This window comes from Natator depressus, chromosome 10 (genome assembly GCF_965152275.1).
Source record: "Natator depressus isolate rNatDep1 chromosome 10, rNatDep2.hap1, whole genome shotgun sequence".
Classification (NCBI taxonomy): domain Eukaryota; kingdom Metazoa; phylum Chordata; order Testudines; family Cheloniidae; genus Natator; species Natator depressus.
The window spans coordinates 83,387,274-83,411,884 of NC_134243.1; the positions used below are offsets into that span (position 1 = coordinate 83,387,274).

The following is a 24,611-nucleotide window of genomic DNA, read 5'->3' on the forward strand; positions in this document are numbered from 1 at the left end:
ATAGAAATGCCCAACCCCTTCTTAGCCACAATGACTTCCTGTGGCCATGAGTTCCTCAATCTATTTACAGGTTAGGTGACATAAGTTGTTTCCTTGCCTGGGTTTTAAATTGCTCACCTTTCAGTAAAAAGAAAAGGAGGACTTGTGGCACCTTAGAGACTAACCAATTTATTTGAGCATAAGCTTTCGTGAGCTACAGCTCACTTCATCGGATGCATACTGTGGAAAGTGTAGAAGATCTTATTATATACACACAAAAAGCATGAAAAAATACCTCCTCCCACCCCACTCTCCTGCTGGTAATAGCTTATCTAAAGTGATCACTCTCCTTACAATGTGTATGATAATCAAGTTGGGCCATTTCCAGCACAAATCCAGGTTTTCTCACCCCCCCCCCCCCGACACACAAACTCACTCTCCTGCTGCTCAAATAAATTGGTTAGTCTCTAAGGTGCCACAAGTCCTCCTTTTCTTTTTGCGAATACAGACTAACACGGCTGTTACTCTGAAACCTGTCACCTTTCAGTGTCACTAGGGCGTTCCCTCTTTGTTGTGTTACGAGACAGGGAGAACAGATGCTCCCAATCTGTCTGCTTTAAACTTTTATCACAGCCTCTCTTATTGGTCTCCTCTCTAGAGTATCAGTCCAGGCTCTTCAATCTGCATTCATAGGGCAATTTCCTCAGGCTCCAAATGTTCTCACCACCCTTCTCTGAGCCCCTCTAGTTCTGTGATGGGGTGACTCGGGGTATGCACAGGATCCAAATGAGGCTGCTCCAGATATATATATATATTAGAATATTCTCTGTATTATTTTCCATCCCATTCCACCCAAACATCTGTGCTCTTCTGACTGCAGCTACGCACTGAGCCAGGTGCTCAGACCCCAGGTCCCTTTCTTGCATTGATACTAGTAGTTTAGAACCGGGTCAGGTGTAAGCGTTTTCCCTCTGGGTACTTTACTTTGCACGGATCACTGTGGCTTCGTGTGCCTGGTGCTGTCCGTTCCCCAGGCTGGAGGGGCACAGGGAGGGGAGAGCTGGCACTGCTAAAACGATTGTTGTAACGGGTTGAAATTGTGGCTGCTGACCCTGGGTTCAGGGCTGTTGGTCCTTGACCCAAGGAGCTGACTTAGTGACTATTTCTCCAGTGCTGATGTGGGACTGGGACCTCCATTAGCAGCTCTCAGACGGGCAGCATCTGCGTCCCTCTTCCACAGGGCTCAGCCAGGCACAGCGCAGGGGGAGGCCAAAAGAGGCTCTGTTCTCCCTGCCTGCACCGGGCATCTCGTATGGTCCTTTGCATTCTTCGCACTTTCTGGAGGTGACAAACTGCCTCCTGCGCTCGCTGTCTGTGCTGGCCGGAGCAGACTCCTTTCCAGGGATTGCTGATCTTTCTATTTCTGCTGGGTAAGAGGGTTAAAGAGACTGATTTGGTTCCCAGCTTAATCACTCTTGATGGAAAGACAAGAGTCAGCCAGAGATCATGGATGGGGGCGGGTCTACCAAGCCTCAGCCAATCACAGGCTGCTCTCTAATTGGCTTCCACTTTGGATAGTTTTTCCGAAGCAGGGAGGTGCGGGGGGCATTTGCCATTCTTCTCCTGTTCTACAGGGATGTGCTGTTAGCAGGACAGTCAGGCCCAGACAGCCCAGGACTGATGACCAGGAGGCTGGAGCAGCACATCCGGCATCTCCACTGGGGAGCTGGTGGCTTCAGGCCTGCAGAGGGGATGGTAGCCAGCTGCTGTAAGGCACAGGTAAGCCGGAGTGTGGCCCCCTTCCAAGAGCCACAAGGAACACCCTGCTGGTATTTACAGGGTTTGTCTCTGAACCACCCCAGGGATTGCTGCCCTCAGTGAATTGCAGCCACTTCTGGGGTGCGATGTAGCAACTGTTTTAACAGCCAGGCAGCAACACTGCCCTAGCTGGTTAGGACTCACCCAAATGGGGTTCTGGCCTGGATGCCAGATTAAACAAAGGATTAAACAAAGACTGTGACTGGCTCGCCAACTACAAAAGCAGTTTCTCCTCCCTTGGTGTTCACACCTCAGCTGCTAGAAGAGGGCTTCATCCTCCCTGATTGAACTAACCTTGTTATCCCTAGCCGGATTCTTGCTTGCATATTTATACCTGCCTCTGGGAATTTCCACTACATGCATCTGACGAAGTGGGTATTCACCCACGAAAGCTCGTGCTCCAAGCTTGTCTGCTAGTCTATAAGGTGCCACAGGACTCTTTGCCGCTTCTATTGTCTGGTGGTTTATTCTTAATCCCATTGCCCAAGCCCTCCCCGTGGTGTGTGCCTGCTTCCCTACCCCAGCCCCAGTTTGTGCCCCCTCTCCTCCCTATGTGGTGCCCTGGGAGCACACAATTAGCTCTCTCTGCCTTGAGGCACTGGGTGCCCCGCCTGCCCCGGTGCCAGCTGATGCTTCGTGTGGTGATGCTAGATGTCCGCACCCCAGGGACGTTTCAGACCCAGAGCCCCAGCACATCAGGGGGAAGGAGACCAAAGCCCTGAGGTAAGTGGGGAAGTGGGATACCGGGAGGAAGCACGAGCAGGAGAGGGCGAGAGGGGAGGGCTCCTGCCTCATACTGAGAAAGAGGGACGATCAGCGAGTTATCTCAAGTGCCTATACACAAATGCAAGAAGCCTGGGAAACAAGCAGGGAGAACTGGAAGTCCTGGCACAGTCAAGGAATTATGATGTGATTGGAATAACAGAGACTTGGTGGGATAACTCACGTGACTGGAGTACTGTCATGGATGGATATAAACTGTTCAGGAAGGACAGGCAGGGCAGAAAAGGTGGGGGAGTTGCACTGTATGTAAGAGAGCAGTATCACTGCTCAGAGCTCAAGTATGAAACTGTAGAAAAACCTGAGACTCTCTGGATTAAGTTTAGAAGTGTGAGCAACAAGGGTGATGTCATGGTGGGAGTCTACTATAGACCACCAGACCAGGGGGATGAGGTAGACGAGGCTTTCTTCCGGCAACTCGCAGAAGTTACTGGATCGCACGCCCTGGTTCTCATGGGAGACTTCAATCACCCTGATATCTGCTGGGAGAGCAATGCAGTGGTGCACAGACAATCCAGGAAGTTTTTGGAAAATGTAGGGGACAATTTCCTGGTGCAATTGCTGGAGGAACCAACTAGGGGCAGAGTTCTTCTTGACCTGCTGCTCACAAACCGGGAAGAATTAGTAGGGGAAGCTAAAGTGGATGGAACCTGGGAGGCAGTGACCATGAGATGGTTCAGTTCAGGATCCTGACACAGGGAAGAAAGGAGAGCAGCAGAATACGGACCCTGGACTTCAGAAAAGCAGACTTTGACTCCCTCGGGGAACTGATGGGCAAGATACCCTGGGAGAATAACATGAGGGGGAAAGGAGCCCAGAAGAGCTGGCTGTATTTTAAAGAATCCTTATTGAGGTTACAGGGACAAACCATCCCGATGTGTAGAAAGAACAGTAAATATGGCAGGCGACCAGCTTGGCTTAACAGTGAAATCCTTGCTGATCTTAAACACAAAAAAGAGGCTTACAAAAAGTGGAAGATTGGACAAATGACCAGGGAAGAGTATAAAAATATTGCTCGGGCTTGCAGGAGTGAAATCAGGAAGGCCAAATCACACGTGGAGTTGCAGCTAGCAAGAGATGTTAAGAGTAACAAGAAGGGTTTCTTCAGGTATGTTAGCAACAAGAAGAAAGTCAAGGAAAGTGTGGGCCCCTTACTGAATGAGGGAGGCAACCTAGTGACAGAGGATGTGGAAAAAGCTAATGTACTCAATGCTTTTTTTGCCTCTGTCTTCATGAACAAGGTCAGCTCCCAGACTGCTGCACTGGGCAGCACAGCATGGGGAGGAGGTGACCAGCCCTCTGTGGAGAAAGAAGTGGTTCGGGACTATTTAGAAAAGCTGGACATGCACAAGTCCATGGGGCCGGATGCGTTGCATCCGAGAGTGCTAAAGGAGTTGGCGGATGTGATTGCAGAGCCATTGGCCATTATCTTTGAAAACTCATGGCGATCGGGGAAAGTCCCGCACGACTCGAAAAAGGCTAATGTAGTGCCCATCTTTATAAAAGGGAAGAAGGAGGATCCTGGGAACTACAGGCCAGTCAGCCTCACCTCAGTCCCTGGAAAAGTCATGGAGCAGGTCCTCAAGGAATCAATTCTGAAGCACTTAGAGGAGAGGAGAGTGATCAGGAACAGTCAGCATGGATTCACCAAGGGCAAGTCATGCCTGACTAATCTAATTGCCTTCTATGACGAGATAACTGACTCTGTGGATGAGGGGAAAGCAGTGGATGTGTTGTTCCTTGACTTTAGCGAAGCTTTTGACACGGTCTCCCACAGTATTCTTGCCAGCAAGTTAAAGAAGTATGGGCTGGATGAATGGACTATAAGGTGGATAGAAAGCTGGCTAGATTGTCGGGCTCAACGGGTAGTGATCAATGGCTCCATGTCTAGTTGGCAGCCGGTATCAAGTAGAGTGCCCCAAGGGTCGGTCCTGGGGCCGGTTTTGTTCAATATCTTCATTAATGATCTGGAGGATGGTGTGGATTGCACCCTCAGCAAGTTTGCAGATGACACTAAACTGGGAGGAGAGGTAGATGCGCTGGAGGGTAGGGATAGGATACAGAGGGCCCAAAACAAATTGGAGGATTGGGCCAAAAGAAATCTGATGAGGTTCAACAAGGACAAGTGCAGAGTCCTGCACTTAGGACGGAAGAATCCCATGCACCGCTACAGACTAGGGACCGAATGGCTCGGCAGCAGTTCTGCAGAAAAGGACCTAGGGGTTACAGTGGACGAGAAGCTGGATATGAGTCAAAAGTGTGCCCTTGTTGCCAAGAAGGCCAGTGGCATTTTGGGATGTAGAAGTAGGGGCATTGCCAGCAGATCGAGGGACATGATCGTTCCCCTCTATTCGACATTGGTGAGGCCTCATCTGGAGTACTGTGTTCAGTTTTGGGCCCCACACTACAAGAAGGATGTGGAAAAATTGGAAAGAGTCCAGTGGAGGGCAACAGAAATGATTAGGGGACTGGAACACATGACTTATGAGGAGAGGCTGAGGGAACTGGGATTGTTTAGTCTGCGGAAGAGAAGAATGAGGGGGGATTTGATAGCTGCTTTCAACTACCTGAGAGGTGGTTCCAGAGAGGATGGTTCGAGACTATTCTCAGTGGTAGAAGAGGACAGGACAAGGAGTAATGGTCTCAAGTTGCAGTGGGGGAGGTTTAGGTTGGATATTAGGAAAAACTCTCTCACTAGGAGGGTGGTGAAACACTGGAATGCGTTACCTAGGGAGGTGGTGGAATCTCCTTCCTTAGATATTTTTAAGGTCAGGCTTGACAGAGCCCTGGCTGGGATGATTTAGTTGGGGATTGGTCCTGCTCTGGGCAGGGGGTTGGACTAGATGACCTCCTGAGGTCCCTTCCAACCCTGATATTCTATGATCAGGGACCTGCCTGAGCAGCTTTCTTGTTGGCCCTTGGGAGCCTGAGCCCCATGCCTGTGGCTAGCAAGCCAGGCTGAGAACCAATCACCTCCTTTCCCAGATGTGACCAGCGTGTCCCCCCCAGGCGTGCCCTGTGCCCCTGCCCACCCCAACGGCTTTGGGGTGGGCAGCCAGCTCCATGACTCCTTGGATGCACAGTGTGTGTAGGAGGATGCAGGTGCCACAGGTAGCCAGGATGTGCTGCTGGGGATGACCATCGCCACTATGTGTGGGCACACATCCCTTCCCCAGGGCATCCTGCCCGACACCCACTGCCCACCTGTCCTGCTCTACCACCCACCCCGCCTTTCTGCTTAGAGCCATCCAGGCAGCCACCGCGTAGACACTCCCAGTGCAATTTGCTGGGAAGGGGGCCATGTTCGGTGCAAAGGGGGAGCGCTGCATGCAGCAGGAGGTGCGGGAGTGTAGTGCTCCCCAACTCTGCCGCCTGCCCTAGAGACTGATCTTCCTGTCACAGCCTGGACTTAGTCCCTCTCCTGCATGGTCAGCAGCCTACTGCAATTGGCTCCCCCACACTCCCAAGCTGGCTAGGACTGTGCAGCGTTCAGGCCCCGTCTCTGGCTCTGCTCACGTGCAGACTCCCTGTTTGAACCCCTTCCCTGGGATGTGAGCCTCTGCAGTGCAGCTGCCCCAACCCCACGACCTGTGCAGAGACTTCCCCAGCCTTCCCACTGTGGGTGCCTGGCGCCTAGGTTCGCCCTTCGGGGACACCTCGCAGGTAAGTCAGGAATGTGGGCTTTGCACAGGAACGTCTCACGTACGCACACGCTGTACTGTGAGACAGCACAGGAATGGCCAAGCTCTGCAAAACAGTGAGTGACTCACCGCAGTCCCTCCTGAGAGCCCTGGGCCCTCCTGCCCTCTCCTCTAGCTGGGTCCCCTCCTTCAGACGCTGAAGAGCACCAGCCTGCAGTCTCTTCTATTCAGTTCCTGCTTCCAGCCAGCTGGCTCTTGGGCAGAGCCATCAGACGTCCATGGCTCTCTGGTAGCAACCCCCGACTTCACCAGTGCAGAGCTACTTAGTGGGGGGGCCCCTTGATGGTCCTGTTTCAGCTGCTGCTTGTGTCACTTTGTGGCCCTGTCTGTCCCGCCGTGTGCACCGGCTGTCTCTTGTCCTATGCTCCGGTTGTAGCTCTGTGGGGCAGGGCAGTCTCTCTTGTCTGTACAGTGCCCGACACAGTGAGGCCCTGGGACTGCAGCCAGGCATAGAGTACAGAGCAATGAAAAGAGCCCTTGGCAGCCTGCAGGGCAAGGTTGTGTCTTACTGCACCGTTTCACTTCGGCTCCGCATGGACAGCGACTGGTTTGAGTTTGGCTGAGTAGCTGCCAGCCATTGGTCTGGTTCCATCCTTCGCCGCCGGGTCAAACAGCCTTATAGCAGCTGGTATGTGCTGAGTCCCCTCCCTCCTCAGCTGGTTATGTATCCAAAGCATCACTCTTGGGAGAGCCTGTGGATGTCCTCACCCACTATCCCACCTACCACCAGTACCTGTCTTCCCCCATTACTGGAGTGGCTGAGCACCTGGCAGTCCTTGATGTGTTCATCCTCACAACCCCTGTGCAGCAAGGCCAGGCTGTCAGCCCCCTGCACAGACGCCAAGTGACTGTCCCGGGGTCACACTCGGAATCTGTGGCACAGCCAGGAACTGAACCCAGGTCTCCCTAGTCTGAGGCTAGCACCTGAACCGCTGGACCATCCTCTGTCCCCCCACAAGCCTTCTTGGAGACCCATCTTCCCAGGAGACCGCTCCCCATCCTGCAGGCACATCTGGCAGGCCTCCCTGGATGCGTTCTCTTGTATGCGGCTGGATTAAGGTGCACTTAGTTTGAATGGGCCCAGGTTACCAAGCAATCCCGCTGGCTCTGTCCTCCCTGTTCGTTACCACTCCACCAATCCTTGTTTATCCGCAGACGTGATCAGCAGGGATTTTATATTTACGTCCAGGTCACTGATCAACATGTGGAGCCCCATCAGGCCAAGTACTTAGCTTTGTGGAGCCTCCCTAAAAACTCCCAGTTAGCCAGTTCTTAATGCACTTACCATGTAATCGATTAATATTGTGTAGAGCTCGTTATTTAATCAGAGTACCTTGAAGGCAGTATGAAATGCCTTACTAAAGTCGAAGTACATTTGGTTGATAAAGGTAACCATGGTGATGTGATTGTAATCTCATCAAAGAAAGAAATTGGGTTTGTTGGACATGACCAGGTTTTCATAAAACCATGTCGACTGACATTAGTTCTATTTCTATACTTTAATCCTTTATTGATTGAATCCCATATCAGCGTTTCCATTATTTTGCCTAGGATTGATGTCCAGCTAACTGGCCGTTAGTTATCCAGGTCATCCCGTTTGCCCCTTTTGAATATTGGCACCACAGTAGCACTCTTCTAATCTTCTGGAATTTCCCCAGTATTCCAAGATTTATTAAACATTAACATCAGCAGGCCAGAGGTCTCCTCAGCCACCGCTTTTAGGACTCTTGGGTGTAAGTTATCTTAGCCTGATAACTAACTTCTGGGTATAAATATTTTAAATTATTTGACATCCTCATATAATTACAAATGGACTGGAAAATACTTAAATCATCCTCACATGATATGAGTGTGTCATTCTGCTGCTTTCCAGATACAGAATAGAAATATGTATTGAACACTTCTGCCTTTGCGGTATCATTAACAAATTTACCATCTCCGTCTAGTGATAGGCCTATGCCATTATTTGGATTTTACTTTTTCTGATATAGTTAAAGAAACCTAGTTGTCTTTAGACTGCTAGACATGGATTTTTTCCCCCATGACGTCTTCATCTTCCCTTATGAATTTTCTACACTGAATTTATTTTAGTTTATATTGATTGCTATTTACTTCCTGTTTTTCCATTTGTTACATTTTGCTTTGTTTCTAATTGCTGCCTTCACTTCCCCTTTGAACTAGGACGGGTTTTTAACCAAAGTTGTCCTCTTTCTCTATTGTGGAATCGGGTCTTTTCGGCCATGTATGTCCCGGAGTCCCCCGGGCGATGCTCTGGAACTGCTCCCTACGAAGCCAGTCAGGACTCTGGGGAAGTCTCCTTTCTGTGAGCAGCCTGTCTGCAGGACACACAGCTCACCTGGCTTCACCTTCCTGGGTCTGACCTCGGAGCATTCAGCATCCTCTGCCCCTCTGTGCGCTTCCCACAGCGAGTCCGCCCAGGTGGGGTCCTGGGGAAGCCAGAGGGTCCTGCCCCCCAACTCTGCAGTCAGACGTGACTCTCAGCCAGCCAGTAAAACAGAGGTTTATTAGACGACAGGAACATGGTCTAAACCAGAGCTTGTAGGTGCAGAGAACAGAACCCCTCAGCTGGGTCCATTTTGCTGGGCAGTGAGCCAGACAACCACGTCTGCCCTTCACTCCATGTCCCAGCCAGCCCCAAACTGAAAACTCCCTCCAGCCCCTCCTCCTCTGGGCTTTGTTCCTCTCCCGGGCCAGGAGGTTACCTGATTCCTTTGTTCTCCAACCCCTTTAGCTCTCACCTTGCAGGGGGGAAGGGCCCAGGCCATCAGTTGCCAGGAAACAGGGTGTCGGCCATTCTCTGTGTCCAGACCCCTGTACACACCTGCCCTCCAGAGCTCTGCAACGATCATACATCCTTACCCCACCACCTAGATACTTAAGAACTGCCTAGGGGAAACTGAGGCACCCCCCACACTATTCAGAGGAACCATTAAGAACAGTCTCACTTTGTCACAATGTAATAAACTCTTTTTAAAGAGCTCTCTATGTTCATTCATATTTTTCAGTCTAAATTTTTCCTCTCAATTAATTTCACTTACAATATCCCTCAGCTTGGGGAAAGCACCAAGTGTGTATATATATATATATTTGAGTTCATTCAATACGGCCAAATGGAGCACAGTCCCAGCTAGTTATACATATTGAATGTAACGAAATTATGATCACTGGTCCCTAGGCAACCACCAACTTCCAGTCCAGTGATTGATCCATATGTATCCAAAGGTCCAAAATAGGGTTGCTCCGCATTGGCTGCAATACCATTTGTGTTAGACAGTCATCCTCCATCATTTATAAAAACTCCAATGATGTTTTACTAGTGGCTGCATGAGACCTCTGACACGTCTCCCTGACTGAAGTCCTCTGCCATAACAGAGCATTTATTTCCCCACATTACAGACAGGTGTTTAAGGAGCATCCTGGTCTCTGGTTTGATTCAGTGGTCTGTAACAGATGCCCACCAGTATCTCCAGCTGGGCTTTATTAGTTAGCACATTGATCCATATGCATTAGAGATGCCGTGGTCGGAGTTATCAGTGAATCTGAACAGCAAATGGTGTTTGAGGCTGAGTGCCCCCGACCCGTTACCCACTCTTGCCTTCCTGAGCAGGTCAGAACCAGTGATTTTGAATGTTCCAATCATGCAGACATCCCACCAGGTTTCAGAGATGCCAGCTGAGTCATGGGCATACACATCACTCATCCAAACCCCACTGCATCCCAGAGCTGCCCCAGCCGCCTGGAAGGCGGATCCTGCTTGCCACAAACCCGTCCGTGGAGCTTCGGCAAAGACAAACCAGCAGCAGAGTTTGTTGTGTGCCACAGCTCAGGAACCTGGTTTGCTGCTCTGGCCAGCTGGAAGAGCTCTCCGAAGTGTAGCTAGGAGCTCACTGCATCCCAGTGCTGCTACACCTCCGGGGTCCAGGAAGCCAAGGGGGTGGCCCCCTAGGATGGGGCACAATCTGGATCAGGGCAGGACATAAGGCCTGATGACCAGCAAACACAGCAAAGCTCCAGGTAGGAGCCAAAGGGTGCCCATGCCCTCTGCCTGGCCCAACTGCATTGCAGGGGCTGGGTGATGTAACCTCTCCCTTCCCCTTCCCTAGACCACCCTGCTTGGGCCTTCTGGTGGGGTCCATGTGGCCAGCCCTGGGGGGGGGTCCAGCCCATTCTGCGTGCCCTGCCCTTCCAGGTGAGGGCATCAGGCACAGGAGGGGCTCTGGGGAGCTGCAGCTTGTAGTGTGTCCTGAATGAATCTGGGTTTGCTGTCCATGCCCCCTGTGGCCGGGGCTTGGGCTACTGGGGGAGGTAGTTCTCTGCTTCCTGGCCTGGACTTCTCCATGGGGAGGCTGGGGGCAGGGCCTTTCCCATCTCCTGGGCTCTGGCCACCCAGTAGGAGGTGAGTCTGGAAATCCTGAGCCAATTAGCAGCCCTAATCCCTCCCAGAGCAGGGGCTGCCTCCCCCTGGAAGGCCTGGGGCAGTCAGTGGCACCTGGGGTGGGGAGGGGGCCGTGCTCTGCTAGAGAGGCACGGTGGGGAGCTGTCCAGGGCAGGGGGTTGGATCAGCTGCCGGATGGGCCCAGGGCAGCTCTGTGACTCTGTCTGGCATCAGCTGGGGGCCAGGAGCCTGTGCAGGCCGGGTATCCCATCAGGAGAGTCCTGGGCTTGGCGCTGCCCCCGGCCCGCCGGCAGGAACAGATGGCCAGGGCTGGCCGAGCCTCCCAATCCCCCGCTAATCCCACTGAGGAGCAGCTCAGCTCAGCTCCCCCTTCGCACTGGCCATTCGACAGAGGAAAGACACAGGAGGCAGCCGCCTCAGTGCAGCCCCTTGGGCCTCCTCTGGGTCAGGACAGCCCCTTCCCACTGGCGCTGGTGCCACCATGAGCCGTCCCTGAGCCTGCCTCCTTGCCACCGCCGGAGGAGCAGGGCCCCTTGGCGCAGCCGAGCCGGCGCAGCCAGCCATGTCCCTCCCCCAAATGCTGGGGTGCAGCCACCTCTGCAGCTGCCTCGTGAACTCGCTCTTCGGCCAGGTGAGCCTGGCTCCAGCACCCCTTTCCAGGCCCCTTGCTATGGCTAGCGCAGCCCCCTGGCCTCCCTCCGAGACGGTCTGGCTGTGGAGCCCCCTCCCCCGGGGTCGCCATCCTGCAGGGCTACCAGCGGGGCCCAGCTCCCCACCTGAAGGTGGCTGGGGCGGGTGAGTCGGTGTCCGCACAGCGCTGCCCAATAATCCCCAGGCCCGGGGCGCAGCTCAGCGGCCTCTTGGCTCACGCCCTCTGCTGCCCCATCACCCCAGCCAGCACCGCGGTGACCCCCAGCCCCCGCGCCCTACGCCTCGCCCGGGGCAGCCGGGATGCAGGCCCAGGGTGTGACTCCACTGTCTTCCATCCCTCAGATCGGCTGCTGCTGCGGCCCGGCCCCCTGCGGCCCCTGCTGCTCCTGCTGCCCCAGCATTAAGGTGTCCACGGGGAGTCGCATCCTCTACACCCTCTTCCACGTCCTGGCCTCCACGGTGTGCTGCCTCGTGCTCTCCCGCACCATCGCCGAAGCCGTCAAGGAGAACGTGAGTGGAGCCTGGCTGCTGGCCCCCGTGCTGGCCTCCGGCTCTGCGACGCGTAGGTCTGCTCTCCCCAGCTCCCTGGGGAATCGCCCTGGCTCTGGGCCCGGGCAGAGTGAACTCCGAGGGGCAGGTGTGGCCGGCATTGTCCCAGGCTGTCTCGGGCAGGCGGCAGCGCCGGCTGATCTGCCCCTGTGATTCCCCCTCTGCAGGTGCCTTTCTACGCCCTGCTCTGTGAGCGCCTCCCCCGGGGCATGGACTGTGACATGCTGGTGGGCTACTCGGCAGTCTACAGGGTCTGCTTCGGCACCGCCTGCTTCTACCTGATGCAGGCCGTCTTCCTGATCAACGTGAAATCCAGCAGCAGCTTCCGCGCCCTGCTGCACAACGGGTAAGAGACCCCCCCACCCATGGGCCTGGCTCTGCGCACTGAGCTGGAGCTGGCCCCAGCGGGAAGGGGCTGGGGCTTGGGCTGGGGCTTGGGCTCCCTGACTTCTGAGCTTCATTGCAGATTCTGGTTCCTGAAGCTGCTGATTCTGGTCGGGCTTTGTGCAGCAGCCTTCTTCATCCCTGATGACCGCTTCCTGCAAGGTACCAGTGCATGGACACGAACCCAGCCCCACCCTGGAGCGGGGCATAGGGACTGCCCCAGCAGCACGGCCAGGAGAGCAGCCGCCTTCAGTTACTACAGACCTGGGGCTGGGTGGGAGCCAGCGCCCGCTAGCAGGGAAAGGCCCCAGGTCCCATTCCCTGCCCTCCTGAGCCAGCCGGTCCCTGTCCTGGGGCCGGGTGGGAGCCGGTGCCCGCTAGTGGGGAAAGGCCCCAGGTCCCATTCCCCACCCCCCTGAGCCAGCCAGTCCCTGCCCTGGGACTAGATTGGAGTCGATACTCCCAGAGGAGAAAGCCCCTAGGGTCACTGCTGGTCCCTGCTCCCGGCCCTGGCTTGGGGCTAGAGCCCTCAAGGCGAGGGGTCAGCGCAGAGAACTGGGGCCTGGCACATAGCCCCACTTTCTTCAGGTCAGCAGCTTGAGCTCACTCCCCTTTGTTTAGGAATTAGAGATGGGAAAGGCCTAACAGCCAGCCCAGAGCCAGTGCCTGGCCAGACCCTGTTGGCTGCTCTGCACAGCTGGACAGGTGTCCTGTGTGCCCCTCGGCTCCATCTTGCCCCACTGAGCTAGTCGTCTCACCACCCCCCTCCCCCCCCCACCATGAGGTTCACCACCTCACTCAGCTGCCCAGGCCCCTCCTCCTGGCGGGGAGGGGGTGTTATCTGCCCATGGGGAGGGGCTGGGTGAGGTGGAGCACAGTTGGTCTGGCTATGTGGCATGGCCAGGTCCTGGTGGCTCTGTACGACGGGCAGGGATGGGCTCGGCCGTGGCCAGGCGTGTGTCTGACCTTGCTCCCTCTCTCACTGCTTCACCTACTGATAGCCTGGCACTACGTGGGCATCTGTGGCGGTTTTGCCTTCATCCTCGTCCAGCTGGTGCTGATCACAGCCTTTGCCCATACCTGGAACAAGAACTGGTGAGTCCGCTCCCCCGGCGCACAGTGGGGTGTCCTGGGGCTGGGCCATGGGGACTCTTCCGGGTACCTTTTTCTAGCTCCTCTGCACCTGTGGTTTCTCCCATTGCCTCTGGGAGTCTGTGCCCCGCAGGGAGACTCTGTATGCCAGGCTTGCTGGGCCTGTGCCCTCCCCAAGCTGCTAAAGATTTGCAGTAGCCCCTCACTCAGCCTGTTCCCTCCCTCTGCAGGCTGCTGGGCGCGTCCCAGGACAAGCGCTGGTACCTGGCTGTGCTGCTGGCCACGCTCGGATTCTACAGCATTGCCTCCGCGGCCGTCTCCTTCCTGTACAAGTACTACACCCACCCAGCTGGCTGCCTGCTCAACAAGGCCCTGCTCACCCTCAACGCCAGCCTGTGTGGGCTCCTGTCCTTCCTCTCCATCACACCCTGCGTGCGGCTCAGTGAGTGCCTCGGGTGGGGTTCCTCCCCGCTGAGACGCTGCCTGCCATGTGGGCTGCCGCTCAGATTTCTAACCCCTCTCTGGGTGGGTGGCTGTAAGCAGGGCCTGGACTGTCCCACCTGCCCCCAGGCTGCGCTGGGTGGGGTGCTTTTCACTGAACCCGAAGGGGGAGGTGGTAGCTCCAGGACCCAGGATTGGGACTGAAACAGAACTGTCAGCCGTAGCTCTGGGTCGTTCCGTGTGTGCGATGCCATGTGTGTGTGAGTGACACCGTGTGTGTGTGCAAGCAACACCGTGTGTGTGCAAATCACACTCTGTGAGTGCAGCCATGTGCGCACGCGCACGTGTGTGTATGCAAACAATGACTTGTGTGCATGTGCAAGTGACAGTGTGCGCTGTCAAAACAGATCTTTTATGGCCCACAGCTGGGCAGATGTTTATCGGTACCAGTGAAGACCCGGCTACAGTATGGTTAATGCACAGTCATTTATTTGAGCGAGACTCACACAAGCAGTTAAGGTTACATGGTCTACATCCTTTCCTGCAAGCCTTAGCTTCCCACGCATAAACCCTCAGTAACTGTGTTAGCTCTAAACAGTACCCTGACTGGCAAACAAAGCAGGCGTATCTACCACTTCTAGATGAAGACTTCTTCTCTTCTTTCCCCTCTCAGGTACTTGTCTGTCCCCCGAAGCAGAGTCTTGGTCACTCTGAGCCCTCTGGTTCTAGGCTCTCACAAACGTCCCGCGAGGTGGGGTCTCCGTTACCCCGACAACTTCTGTCTCCGTCTGACTCATTTACTTTGCTTAGCACTTCTACCGTTTGTTCTCCAAGAAGTCACATGTCCCAGAAATATGCCTCGTAAGCATTTATTACTGGTATATTCTCATTAATATTTTGGAAGGGTTTGCAAAGCAGACACACAGACCAATGCTCAGCCATCGTTTACCCTCTCATAAATCATTCACTTAAGCTCGTAGTGTGATGTTATCCAAAAACTAGTGAGCTAGTGTTCTGCTGTTTTCCAAAATTTGGGGTTAAAACACACGCGCCTATCGAGCCGTTGTTAACCATTCCAGTGCAGTTTCAACACCTCCAGTAAATTTGCACTCCATTTATTTAATGCTAAGAGAATCCTGCTCCCAGAATCCTCTCACACATTCAGCCAAGCCATACCAAACTCATGCTTGTCACATTTATTCATATCAATCGCAGCAATTCATAATAATTTGGCACCGTCTCAACATGTGCAGGTGTGAAGCCACATTCATGTGTACCTGTGTGAGCAATACCATGTGTGAGTGACACTGTATGTGTGCAAGTGATAGTGTGTGAAGCCACGTGTGTGTGCATGCAAACTCTGTGTGTGTATGTGTGTGAATCCGTGTGTGTGTGCACAAATGACTATGCATGAGCAACACCGTGTGTGTGTGTGCTAGTGATGTCGTGTATGTTTGTGAATGACACCAGGCGCATGTGTGCGAGTGACTGTGTGAAGTCATGCATGTGTGATCAACACTGTGTACATGTGCAAGCGACAGTGTGTGCGAGTGAAGCCACGTGCGTGTGCGAGCATAGCATGTGTGCATGCAAGAGATGCGGTGAGTCCTGCATGCCCAACCTCTCCCAGCCTGCCTGAACCCTGCATGGGAGGCTGGGCAGTGGGTTCTGGGGCTGCTGGAGGACTGGTGTAAGGGGCAGAGCTGGGGATGGGGAGGGCTGCTCTGGCCAGTTTCGGGCTGTAGCTGACCTCTGACCTGTGGGAAAGCGGCTGACTCTCCCTTCTCCATGCAGAACAGCCCCGCTCAGGCCTCCTGCAAGCCTCTATCATCAGCTGCTATGTCATGTACCTCACCTTCTCGGCCCTGTCCAGCCGCCCGCCCGAGAGAGGTCAGTGCAGCCTAGGGCTGCCAACTTTCTACTCAAACAAAACCGAACACCCTTGCCCTGCCCCTCACCCTGAGGTCCCACCCTGCTCGCTCCACCCCCCCATCGCTCGCTCTCTCCCACCCTCACTCACTTTCATGGGGCTGGGGCAGGGGGGTGAGTGCGGGAGGGGGTGAGGGCTCCATCTGGGAGTGCGGGCTCTGGGGTGGGGCCAGAAATAAGGAGTTCAGAGTGTGTGTGGGAGCTCCAGGCTGGGGCAGGGGGTTGGGATGCGTGAGGGGGTGAGGACTCCAGCTGGGAGTGTGGGCTCTGGGGTGGGGCCAGGGATGAGGGGTTTAGGGTGCAGGAAGGGGCTCGGGGCAGGGGTTGGGGTGTGAGGGCTCTGGCTGGGGGGGCAGACTCTGGGGTGCAGGAGGGTGCTCCGGGCTGGGACTGAGGGGTTCGGAGGGTGGGAAGGGGATCAGGGTTGGGGTGTGTGGGGGTGGAGCGAAGACTCCAGCTGGGGGTGAGAGCTCTGGGGTGTGGAAACTTTTTTTTTTTTCCTGTCACGGGCCATTGACCCACAGAAAAAAATCAAATGTGGGCCACTCGCCCGCCCGGAGGGATGCGGAGGCTCAGGGCTTCCCCCTGCAGCAGGACAAGCTGGCACTCGCAGCTCCTGTCCCACAGTGGGGCACTGTGAGCTGGATGATATTAACCACGGGGCCGGGGCCGGATCCGGCCCACGGGCCCTAGGTTCCCCGCCCCTGCCCTACGTGTGGGAGCCAGAGGAGGGACATGCCAGCTGCTTCCTGGGAACTGCGTGGAGTGGAGGCTAGCAAGGAGTCTGCCAGCCCTGCTGCACCACCAACCAGATAGTCAATGGCCTGGCCAGCCAGGACCCCTTTTCAACTGGATGTTCCAGTCGAGAACTGGACACCTGATCATCTTAGTGCAGCTCCATGCGCCTGCCTTGGCAAGGCAGCCGGGAGCCCAGCCAGGGATCCAGGCCTGCAGCCTCCTCACTACCTGTCTTGCTGTCTCCCCACCCTGCAGTGCTGTACGAGGGGCAGAACCTCACCATTTGCTTCCCTAGCGTCAGCAAGGACGGGCTGCAGACAGAAGACACCACGGTTGCCATCCTGGGAGCCACCATCATGTACGCCTGTGTTCTCTTGGCGTGGTGCGTATGCTTCTCTACTGCTCCGGTCAGCTGTAGGGGCCGCCTGAGGCAGGCTGTGGGGGGAGGTTCCCACAGACCCTGGGGCTCCGTTTCCACTTCAGAGCTTCTGGAATGTCACAGATTGTAAGGCCAGAAGGGCCCCCCGTGACCATCTAATCTGCCCCACTCAGCACAGCCCAGAGGCCCTCCCCAGCCATCCCTGCGCCCCGCCCCTCACTGCTAGCTGGGCTACAGAGAGACACCCAGTCAGGACTGAAAGACTCCAAGTGAGGGAGAATTCACCACATTCCCAGGGACCTTGTTCCTCCCTGGCACCTCTTCTCTAGCCTGGCTTCAGCTTCCAGCCGCTGGATCTTGTTTTGCCTTGGGCATTAAATTAAACAGCCCTCTGCTCTCAGAAACTTGTTCGGGTGAGGGTTCTTCTAGACCAGGAGCACGTCGCCTCCTAACCATCTCTTGGGCAAATGAAACCCGTTAGTGCCACTGGGGCTCTGTCTTTGTCAGACCTTCCAGACTAACCCTGGCGATGTGAGTTCGTCCTGGAGAGGAACTGGCCAAGCAACGGCCAGGGACTGCATGGAGTGTGGGTGACATAGTCGTGGTCCTGGCACCATGCCCAGGGAGTGCTGCCGTCTCTCAGGTTAGGAGATAGAACGGGGCCCCCCTGCCCACCCAATTAAACTGCCGTGCAGACAGCTAGGGAATAGCTGTAAGCCCTGGTCTCCTGGCCTGACTCCATTCTGCCGTGTGTTTGTTTGGAGCCAGTGGGATACGTGCAATGACGCTGCATGCTGGTAAGCGTAGGGTAGCCAACAGCCCCTCAGTACAAGGGACATCCCTTATTTCTTCCTTTCTGGACAACAAGTTGTGGAGTTGTTGAGTGCTGCAAAGAGCGGCAAGAAATACCCCAGCAAATGGAGGGGAGTCCTGATTAGTATTAATGTTGACGATAACAACGGTAATAATAGTATTAGGAGATGGCAGGGAGTGGGGTGCAAGAAAAACAGTCCCTTATTTTTGAAATATGGTGTTGGCAGCCCTAGTTAAGCTGGTCCTGTGTTCCACCCCAGAGGCAGGTGCATTGCAGTGGAGGACGAAGGGATCCCTGTTACAGGCTTATGGAAAACAGATCTTGTCACACTGATTTGAAATCGTTTTTGCTGAGATTACAAGTTTTGGTTCATAAAGATCATAGAATAGAATCTCAGGGTTGGAAGAGCGCTCAGGAGGTCATCTAGTCCAACCCCCTGCTCAAAGCAGGACCAACACCAACTAAATCATCCCAGCCAAGGCTTTGTCAAGCCTGACTTTAAAAACCTCTAAGGATGGAGATTCCACCACCTCCCTAGGTAACGCATTCCAGTGCTTCACCACCCTCCCAGTGAAAACGTTTTTCCTAATATCCAACGTAAACCTCCCCCATTGCAACTTGAGACCATTACTCCTCGTTCTGTCATCAGCTACCACTGAGAACAGTCTAGATCCATCCTCTTTGGAACCCCCTTTCAGGTAGTTGAAAGCAGCTATCAAATCCCCCCTCATTCTTCTCTTCTGCAGACTAAACGATCCCGGATCCCTCAGCTTCTCCTCATAAGTCATGTGTTCCAGTTCCCTGATCATTTTTGTTTTCCTTCGCTGGACTCTTTCCAATTTTTCCACATCCTTCTTGTAGTGTGGGGCCCAAAACTGAACACAGTACTCCAGATGAGGCCTCACCAGTGTCGAATAGAGGGGAACGATCACATCCCTCGATCTGCTGGCTATGCCCCTACTTATACATCCCAAAATGCCATTGGCCTTCTTGGCAACAAGGGCACACTGTTGACTCATATCCAGCTTCTTGTCCACTGTAACCCCTAGGTCCTTCTCTGCAGAACTGCTGCCGAGCCATTCGGTCCCTAGTCTGTAGCAGTGCATAGTAGTACATAATAGAGTTTTGTAAGACTTTTTGATTAAAAATTAAAACAATACAAAATTAGCATGGCACAGGGTAAAGGGATTAAAAACTGGCGAACTGATAAGTCTGAAAAAGTCAGTGTATGTGGGGAACCATCACTGAGTGGGAGTGTTTCTAGCGGCGTGCTGCGGGGACTGGGGCGTGGCCCTATGCTGCTTAACCTTTTTATTAATGACCTGGAAGAAAACTTCTCCTTGATACCATTTGCAGAAGCCACAAAGGCTGTGGGCATGGGAAATAATGGCAAGGACAGGGCACTGTTCAGAGCCATCTGGATTGCTTGATAAGCTGAGTGCAAGCAAATAATATGCATTGTGCTGCAGCTAAAGGTAAATGCAGACATCTCGGAACACCGAATGCAGGCCACGGGTGCAGGATGGGGACTCTATCCTGGGAAGCAGGGACTGAAAAAGATTTGGGCGGAGGTGACGTGTGGGGGGACATGCAGGGTCACTTGCTCCCCCAGATTTCTGCCTTCCATTTCGCAATAGCTTTGGCTCGGGCCAGGCCTGTGCAGCGGGGCCTGGGGAGGGAGAGCCGCTTCTACCCCGACTCAAGGCTGGCCCAAGCCTGGCAGCAGCACAGCGCCCCCTGGTGGTAAGTGGATGCTACACCCCTGGCCGTAGGTGGGCGTGGCCCATCCCTGAGGGCTGAGTAGACTGTACAGGAGAATGAATTGCCACTGAGTTACAGATTCTGCCTCTCTATTCCTGCTGCAGTAATGAGGCCTCCTACCTTGCCGAGATGTTTGGGCCCCTGTGGATGATCAAAGTCTATAGCTTTGAGTTCAAAGTGAGTAGGAATTCTACCTGCGCCTGTCTGGGGTCCTGGTCCCCATGCCCCATCTCATCCCTCTCTCATCCTCACACCCATTTCAGCTGTGCGCCCTGCCTTGTCCCTCATCTCCTGCCTGTCTGCGGGATGGGCTGTCCACCCCAAGACAATCCTGTCTGAAACCCTAGGCACCTTCCTGGCATCCTGCAGCTGCTTGTGCCATGGTGGTTACATGCTATTTTTAGCATGCTCGCACGCTAGGCCTACCCAAGCTGGAAAGTACCCACCAGCTCCCGTGCAGTCTGAGTACAGCTAGCCCACAGCAGGCGGTGTCTAGGCCTGGCCAAGGGGCTTCCGTTTTCTTTGCATGACCTGCTATTAGAAATGAAATGTTCTTTTGGAGGTGAACCCCCCGGCTTTGCCTCTGAAGCCATTCTGTCTCAGACAGCCCAGGCTAGTTCAGATGAAATTCCACCCTGGTCTGGTTCTGATTCCGATTCCAGCCCTGTAGCAATGTGGCTCCAGCCCAGTCCCTGTGCTCTGATAACTGTTCCCCTTCCAGATGCCACAAACCTTCTGTTTTTCTTTACAGAAACCCTCCTGTTGCTTCTGTTGTTCTGACAAGACAGGGGAAGAGCTGGAAGGTGAGTGCCGGGGCTAGGGGAGGTGGGACAGGCCTGGGGAAGGTGAGTGTGAGCCCTTAAGGAGCATGGCCTGGAGCAGGGGGCATGGGCCCTAAGGAAGCATGGCTTTGGGAGGTGGGCCCTCGGGATGCAGGCCCTAGGGTGTAATCTAAGAGTGTCCTGTCCTCCAAAGGGGGAAGTCTCGGATATGGAAATATCCGCAAAGAGCATATGAGGGCCTTGACAAAAAAGCCCTGAAAGATTTGTGCTGCAGGGGACAGGTTCTATTGCATGGCAAGTGTCCCTGTCACCAGACTGCATGCATCGTGCGCACGTAGGCATCGTGGTGCTGGTCCCACTCACAGTATGTGTAACAGCAGCCGCGCTTTCCTGTTGATGAGAACAGCGGGAAAACTCATTCTCTTGGGGGTGGGGAAGACCTGTGGCCCCCACAGAACCTGAACCAGCCCCTGAGTAAATAGTGAGATGGGGCTGAGCAGAAAAGGAACCTCCATCCCTGACAGAATCTCTGGGTCTGGAGTTAGGGGTGTGGGTATCCGAGGCTCCTGCACCCCCACCTTATCAGCCTGGTAGTGCCCTGGTAACCGGGCGCTCTCATTGGACGCAGAGCGGGTATGTGAGCGGGAAGGGTCACTGGGGGTGGGGCTGTAGGTAACCGGGTGCTCTCATTGGACGCAGAGCGGGTATGTGAGCGGGAAGGGTCACTGGGGGTGGGGCTGTAGGTAACCGGGCGCTCTCATTGGACGCAGAGCGGGTATGTGAGCGGGAAGGGTTACTGGGGGCAGGGGTGTGGGTAACCGGACGCTCTCATTGGACGCAGAGCGGGTATGTGAGCGGGAAGGGTCACTGGGGGCAGGGGTGTGGGTAACCGGGTGCTCTCATTGGACGCAGAGCGGGTATGTGAGCGGGAAGGGTCACTGGGGGTGGGGCTGTGGGTAACCGGGTGCTCTCATTGGACGCAGAGCGGGTATGTGAGCGGGAAGGGTCACTGGGGGCGGGGCTGTAGGTAACCGGGCGCTCTCATTGGACGCAGAGCGGGTATGTGAGCGGGAAGGGTCACTGGGGGCAGGGGTGTGGGTAACCGGACGCTCTCATTGGACGCAGAGCGGGTATGTGAGCGGGAAGGGTCACTGGGGGCGGGGCTGTAGGTAACCGGGGGCTCTCATTGGACGCAGAGCGGGTATGTGAGCGGGAAGGGTCACTGGGGGCAGGGGTGTGGGTAACCGGACGCTCTCATTGGACGCAGAGCGGGTATGTGAGCGGGAAGGGTCACTGGGGGCAGGGGTGTGGGTAACCGGACGCTCTCATTGGATGCAGAGCGGGTATGTGAGCGGGAAGGGTCACTGGGGGTGGGGCTGTGGGTAACCGGGCGCTCTCATTGGACGCAGAGCGGGTATGTGAGCGGGAAGGGTCACTGGGGGTGGGGCTGTGGGTAACCGGGCGCTCTCATTGGACGCAGAGCGGGTATGTGAGCGGGAGGAGGGGCCTGCAGGGCAGCAGAGGATCATCTACAATGAGCATCAGCACGTCGTTTACAGCTACTCGACCTTCCACTTCGTCTTCTTCCTCGCCTCGCTCTACGTCATGATGACCCTCACCAACTGGTTCAGGTAAGGCCCTTGCCCTGCTGCGTGGCCCCAGCCAGCCTGGCACGTCCAGCAGCCAGGCCCCTGGGTCTCCAGGGCATCTACCCCCAGGGGATGGACCTGCCTCTGCTTTCCCCATTCTCGGCCTGTTATGGCTCCAGGCTGTGATCTCAGCAGTGCTGCTAGCAGACCGCGTCTGGCCTGCCCTTCATGTGCCCTCCCAAGTCTGCTGGCCCCAGCGCGGTGCCAGGGCATGCTGTGTCGTAGGAAGAGGGCTGGGGACTCGTTAGCCTTTCTCCTGAGTTCATGCTGACTCCAGCGCCCCAGCATCATGCGGTGAGGGACTGCTGAATTGCACAAAGATCCAGCTTTTGAAGGCTTGTAACAGGTCCTATGACTGATGATCCCCAGTCACTGCCAAGCATCGGGGTGTCAGTCCTTCTGCCCTCATCAAAGCCAGGGACGGTGACTCCATGGTGCGTCAGATGTGGCTCCTTCACCTCCTGCCCTGCCTGGAAACCTCAGTGCATGTATGCCCATGACAATGGATGCAGCTCAGTTAGTGGTGGGACTTTCCACTGCCCCCTGGGCTGGCCAAAGACGCTCCCTCTGAGATACCTCTTTATACACAGATAGAAACAAGTTACGTATTGCCCCTCTGACGTGGCTAGTTACTGCCCCCTGACGTACCTAGATACCACCCTCTGAGGTAGCGAACCATCACCCCCTGCCTTGTACCTGTTGGTTCGATCAAAACCTCTCTATCCATCATGCTGTCGTCCTGACCGTCTCTCTAGGATGGGTCAGCATGTTCCCGTTCTCTATTGAGCATGTGCTGGGCTCGGGGTGTTCTGGTACCACCCTTCTGGAGTGTGTTTGTGTGTATATTCTTGTACTTTGCACTACTTAGGAATGTGTGTTTCTGCTATATCAGCCCTGTTCTTGCCAGGTTCTGTGAGCAGGGCCTGCCTAGCTCGCAGCCTGACTTGGCTTTATATCAGCAAAGCTTTGACCACTACTTTAGTTCAGGCCTCACACCAGACCTCTGATACAAGGGCTTATGTCTCAGGCTCTCTTCCTACTACACTCCAGTTGTGGATTAACGCACAGGCCCACGGGCACCATGCCTGGGAGCCCTGGCCAATTTGGGCCCCCCCTCCAGGAGTGCTGGAATCTGGGTAGAAGGGACGAGGGGGCATTGGCACTCTGGCTCTGGCCTCTGCTCCTCCTCCCCCCCCCGCTCCGATTCTGCCCCCGTCAGGCCAGAAACTGTATCTGGGCAGTGGTAAGAGCCGCCCAGGTGCCCCGGACCCTGGGCCTCCCCTGGGGCATACCGCTGCCAGTGGGACCCAGGGGTGGGGGCTCTGGTCTGGCCGCCTGCCCCCTCCCAGGGCCTGTAGACATGCTCTGCGGGGAGTGGAGGCCCTGGCCTGGGAGGTGGCAGGGAGCAGAGGTGGATTAAGGTCTCCTGGGGCCCTGGACCAGAGCAAGTGGAGGGGCCCCTTCTGCCTGCAGCCCTGCTCCCATTCTGCCCCTTCTGCCATGACCCCTCCCCTCCCCCACCCATAGCCCCACCCCATTCCATCCCTTCCCCTGCGGCCCTGCCCCTGTTTCACCCACAGTCCCACCCCATTCTGTAGTGCCCCCTCCATGACCCCACAACCTGTTCGCTCCTTTCTGCCCCTCCCACACTGCGGCCCCAAGACCAGAGAAGCTCTGTCCCCCGACCATGGCCCCAGCGGGGAGCGAGAGCTCCTCCCGTCCCAGACCCCCACCCCGGCGTCTGCGAGGGGTTCGGGCTTCTGCCATCCCATGGCAGATTTCTGCTGGGGTGCCCATTTTTCTGGGGCCCCTGGGCACAGGCCCCAGGGGCCCATTGGATAATCCGCCACTGTCGGGGAGTCCCAGGAAGGTCACAGGCAGCGAGGAACCGGGCAGGGAGGGCTTCTCCAGTGCAGCTCCAGAGTGTGGGGGGCCAAATGTTCTCTGTGCCGGGGTTAATCCCCTTTGGGCTCCCCCCGTCTCAGTGTCTCTTCTCTCCCACCCACCAGCTACGAGAATGCGGAGCTGGAAACGACCTTCACGCACGGCAGCTGGTCGACGTTCTGGGTGAAGATGGCCTCGTGCTGGGCCTGCATCCTGCTGTACTTCTGGCTCCTCCTGGGCCCCCTGTGCTGCTCCGACTTCCGCCAGCGCCGGAGGGGCAGCCTGCGCCTGCTGCGACGCCGGCGCCCCCTCCAGCCGATCAGCGTCTCCACGTAGCCCCGGCTGCTGGGACCGGACAAGGTGCTGGCTGCTGAGCTGCAGCTGCCCGGGGCGAGCGCTGGGCCGGGCAGCTGGCTGCAGGGCTATGGGGATGGAGGGACCGGGGCAGGGCCCAAGCAGCCAGTTCAGGATCAGGGGGCAGGGCTGCCCGCCCTGCCTGCCAGACATGGCTCTGGACTGGCTCCATGTACCGAAGAGCCCCCAGGTGGGGCTGCGGACTCCGGCAAGTGCAGCACCCACCAGCCCTGCTCTGCCCACTGGCCTCGGCCTTGAGGATGACCCACACTGGCTCATCCCAACCACTGCCATTGGGGAGTAGGAAACTGCTGAGAAATCCAAGCCGGAGCCCAGATCAGGTCCAGGGCCGCCCCTGGGCAGGAACTCCCCCAGCGCCAGCGGTCCGGGGACATCGCCTCAGCATGGAGTCTCACAACCATCATCACGGACGCCTAGGCCGGAGAGCTGGCCTTCAAGGACCTCGCACAAGACTGGCTTGTCTCTAGCAGCTTCTGCTAGTCAGACCT

At 55.8% G+C, this 24,611-nt stretch overlaps 1 protein-coding gene across 1 annotated transcript; it reads left to right on the plus strand.

The window, feature by feature from the left end:
• Nucleotides 1–1,659: 1,659 nt before the first annotated feature.
• Nucleotides 1,660–24,566, plus strand: SERINC4 (serine incorporator 4). The gene is made up of 12 exons (XM_074964847.1): nucleotides 1,660–1,758; nucleotides 11,689–11,856; nucleotides 12,063–12,241; nucleotides 12,362–12,441; nucleotides 13,281–13,374; nucleotides 13,602–13,813; nucleotides 15,607–15,702; nucleotides 16,735–16,861; nucleotides 19,538–19,610; nucleotides 20,185–20,236; nucleotides 21,696–21,846; nucleotides 23,874–24,566. The coding sequence occupies exons 1-12, from the start codon at nucleotides 1,660–1,662 to the stop codon at nucleotides 24,082–24,084; spliced, it is 1,542 nt and encodes a 513-aa protein (XP_074820948.1). The 3' UTR covers nucleotides 24,085–24,566.
• Nucleotides 24,567–24,611: the final 45 nt, after the last annotated feature.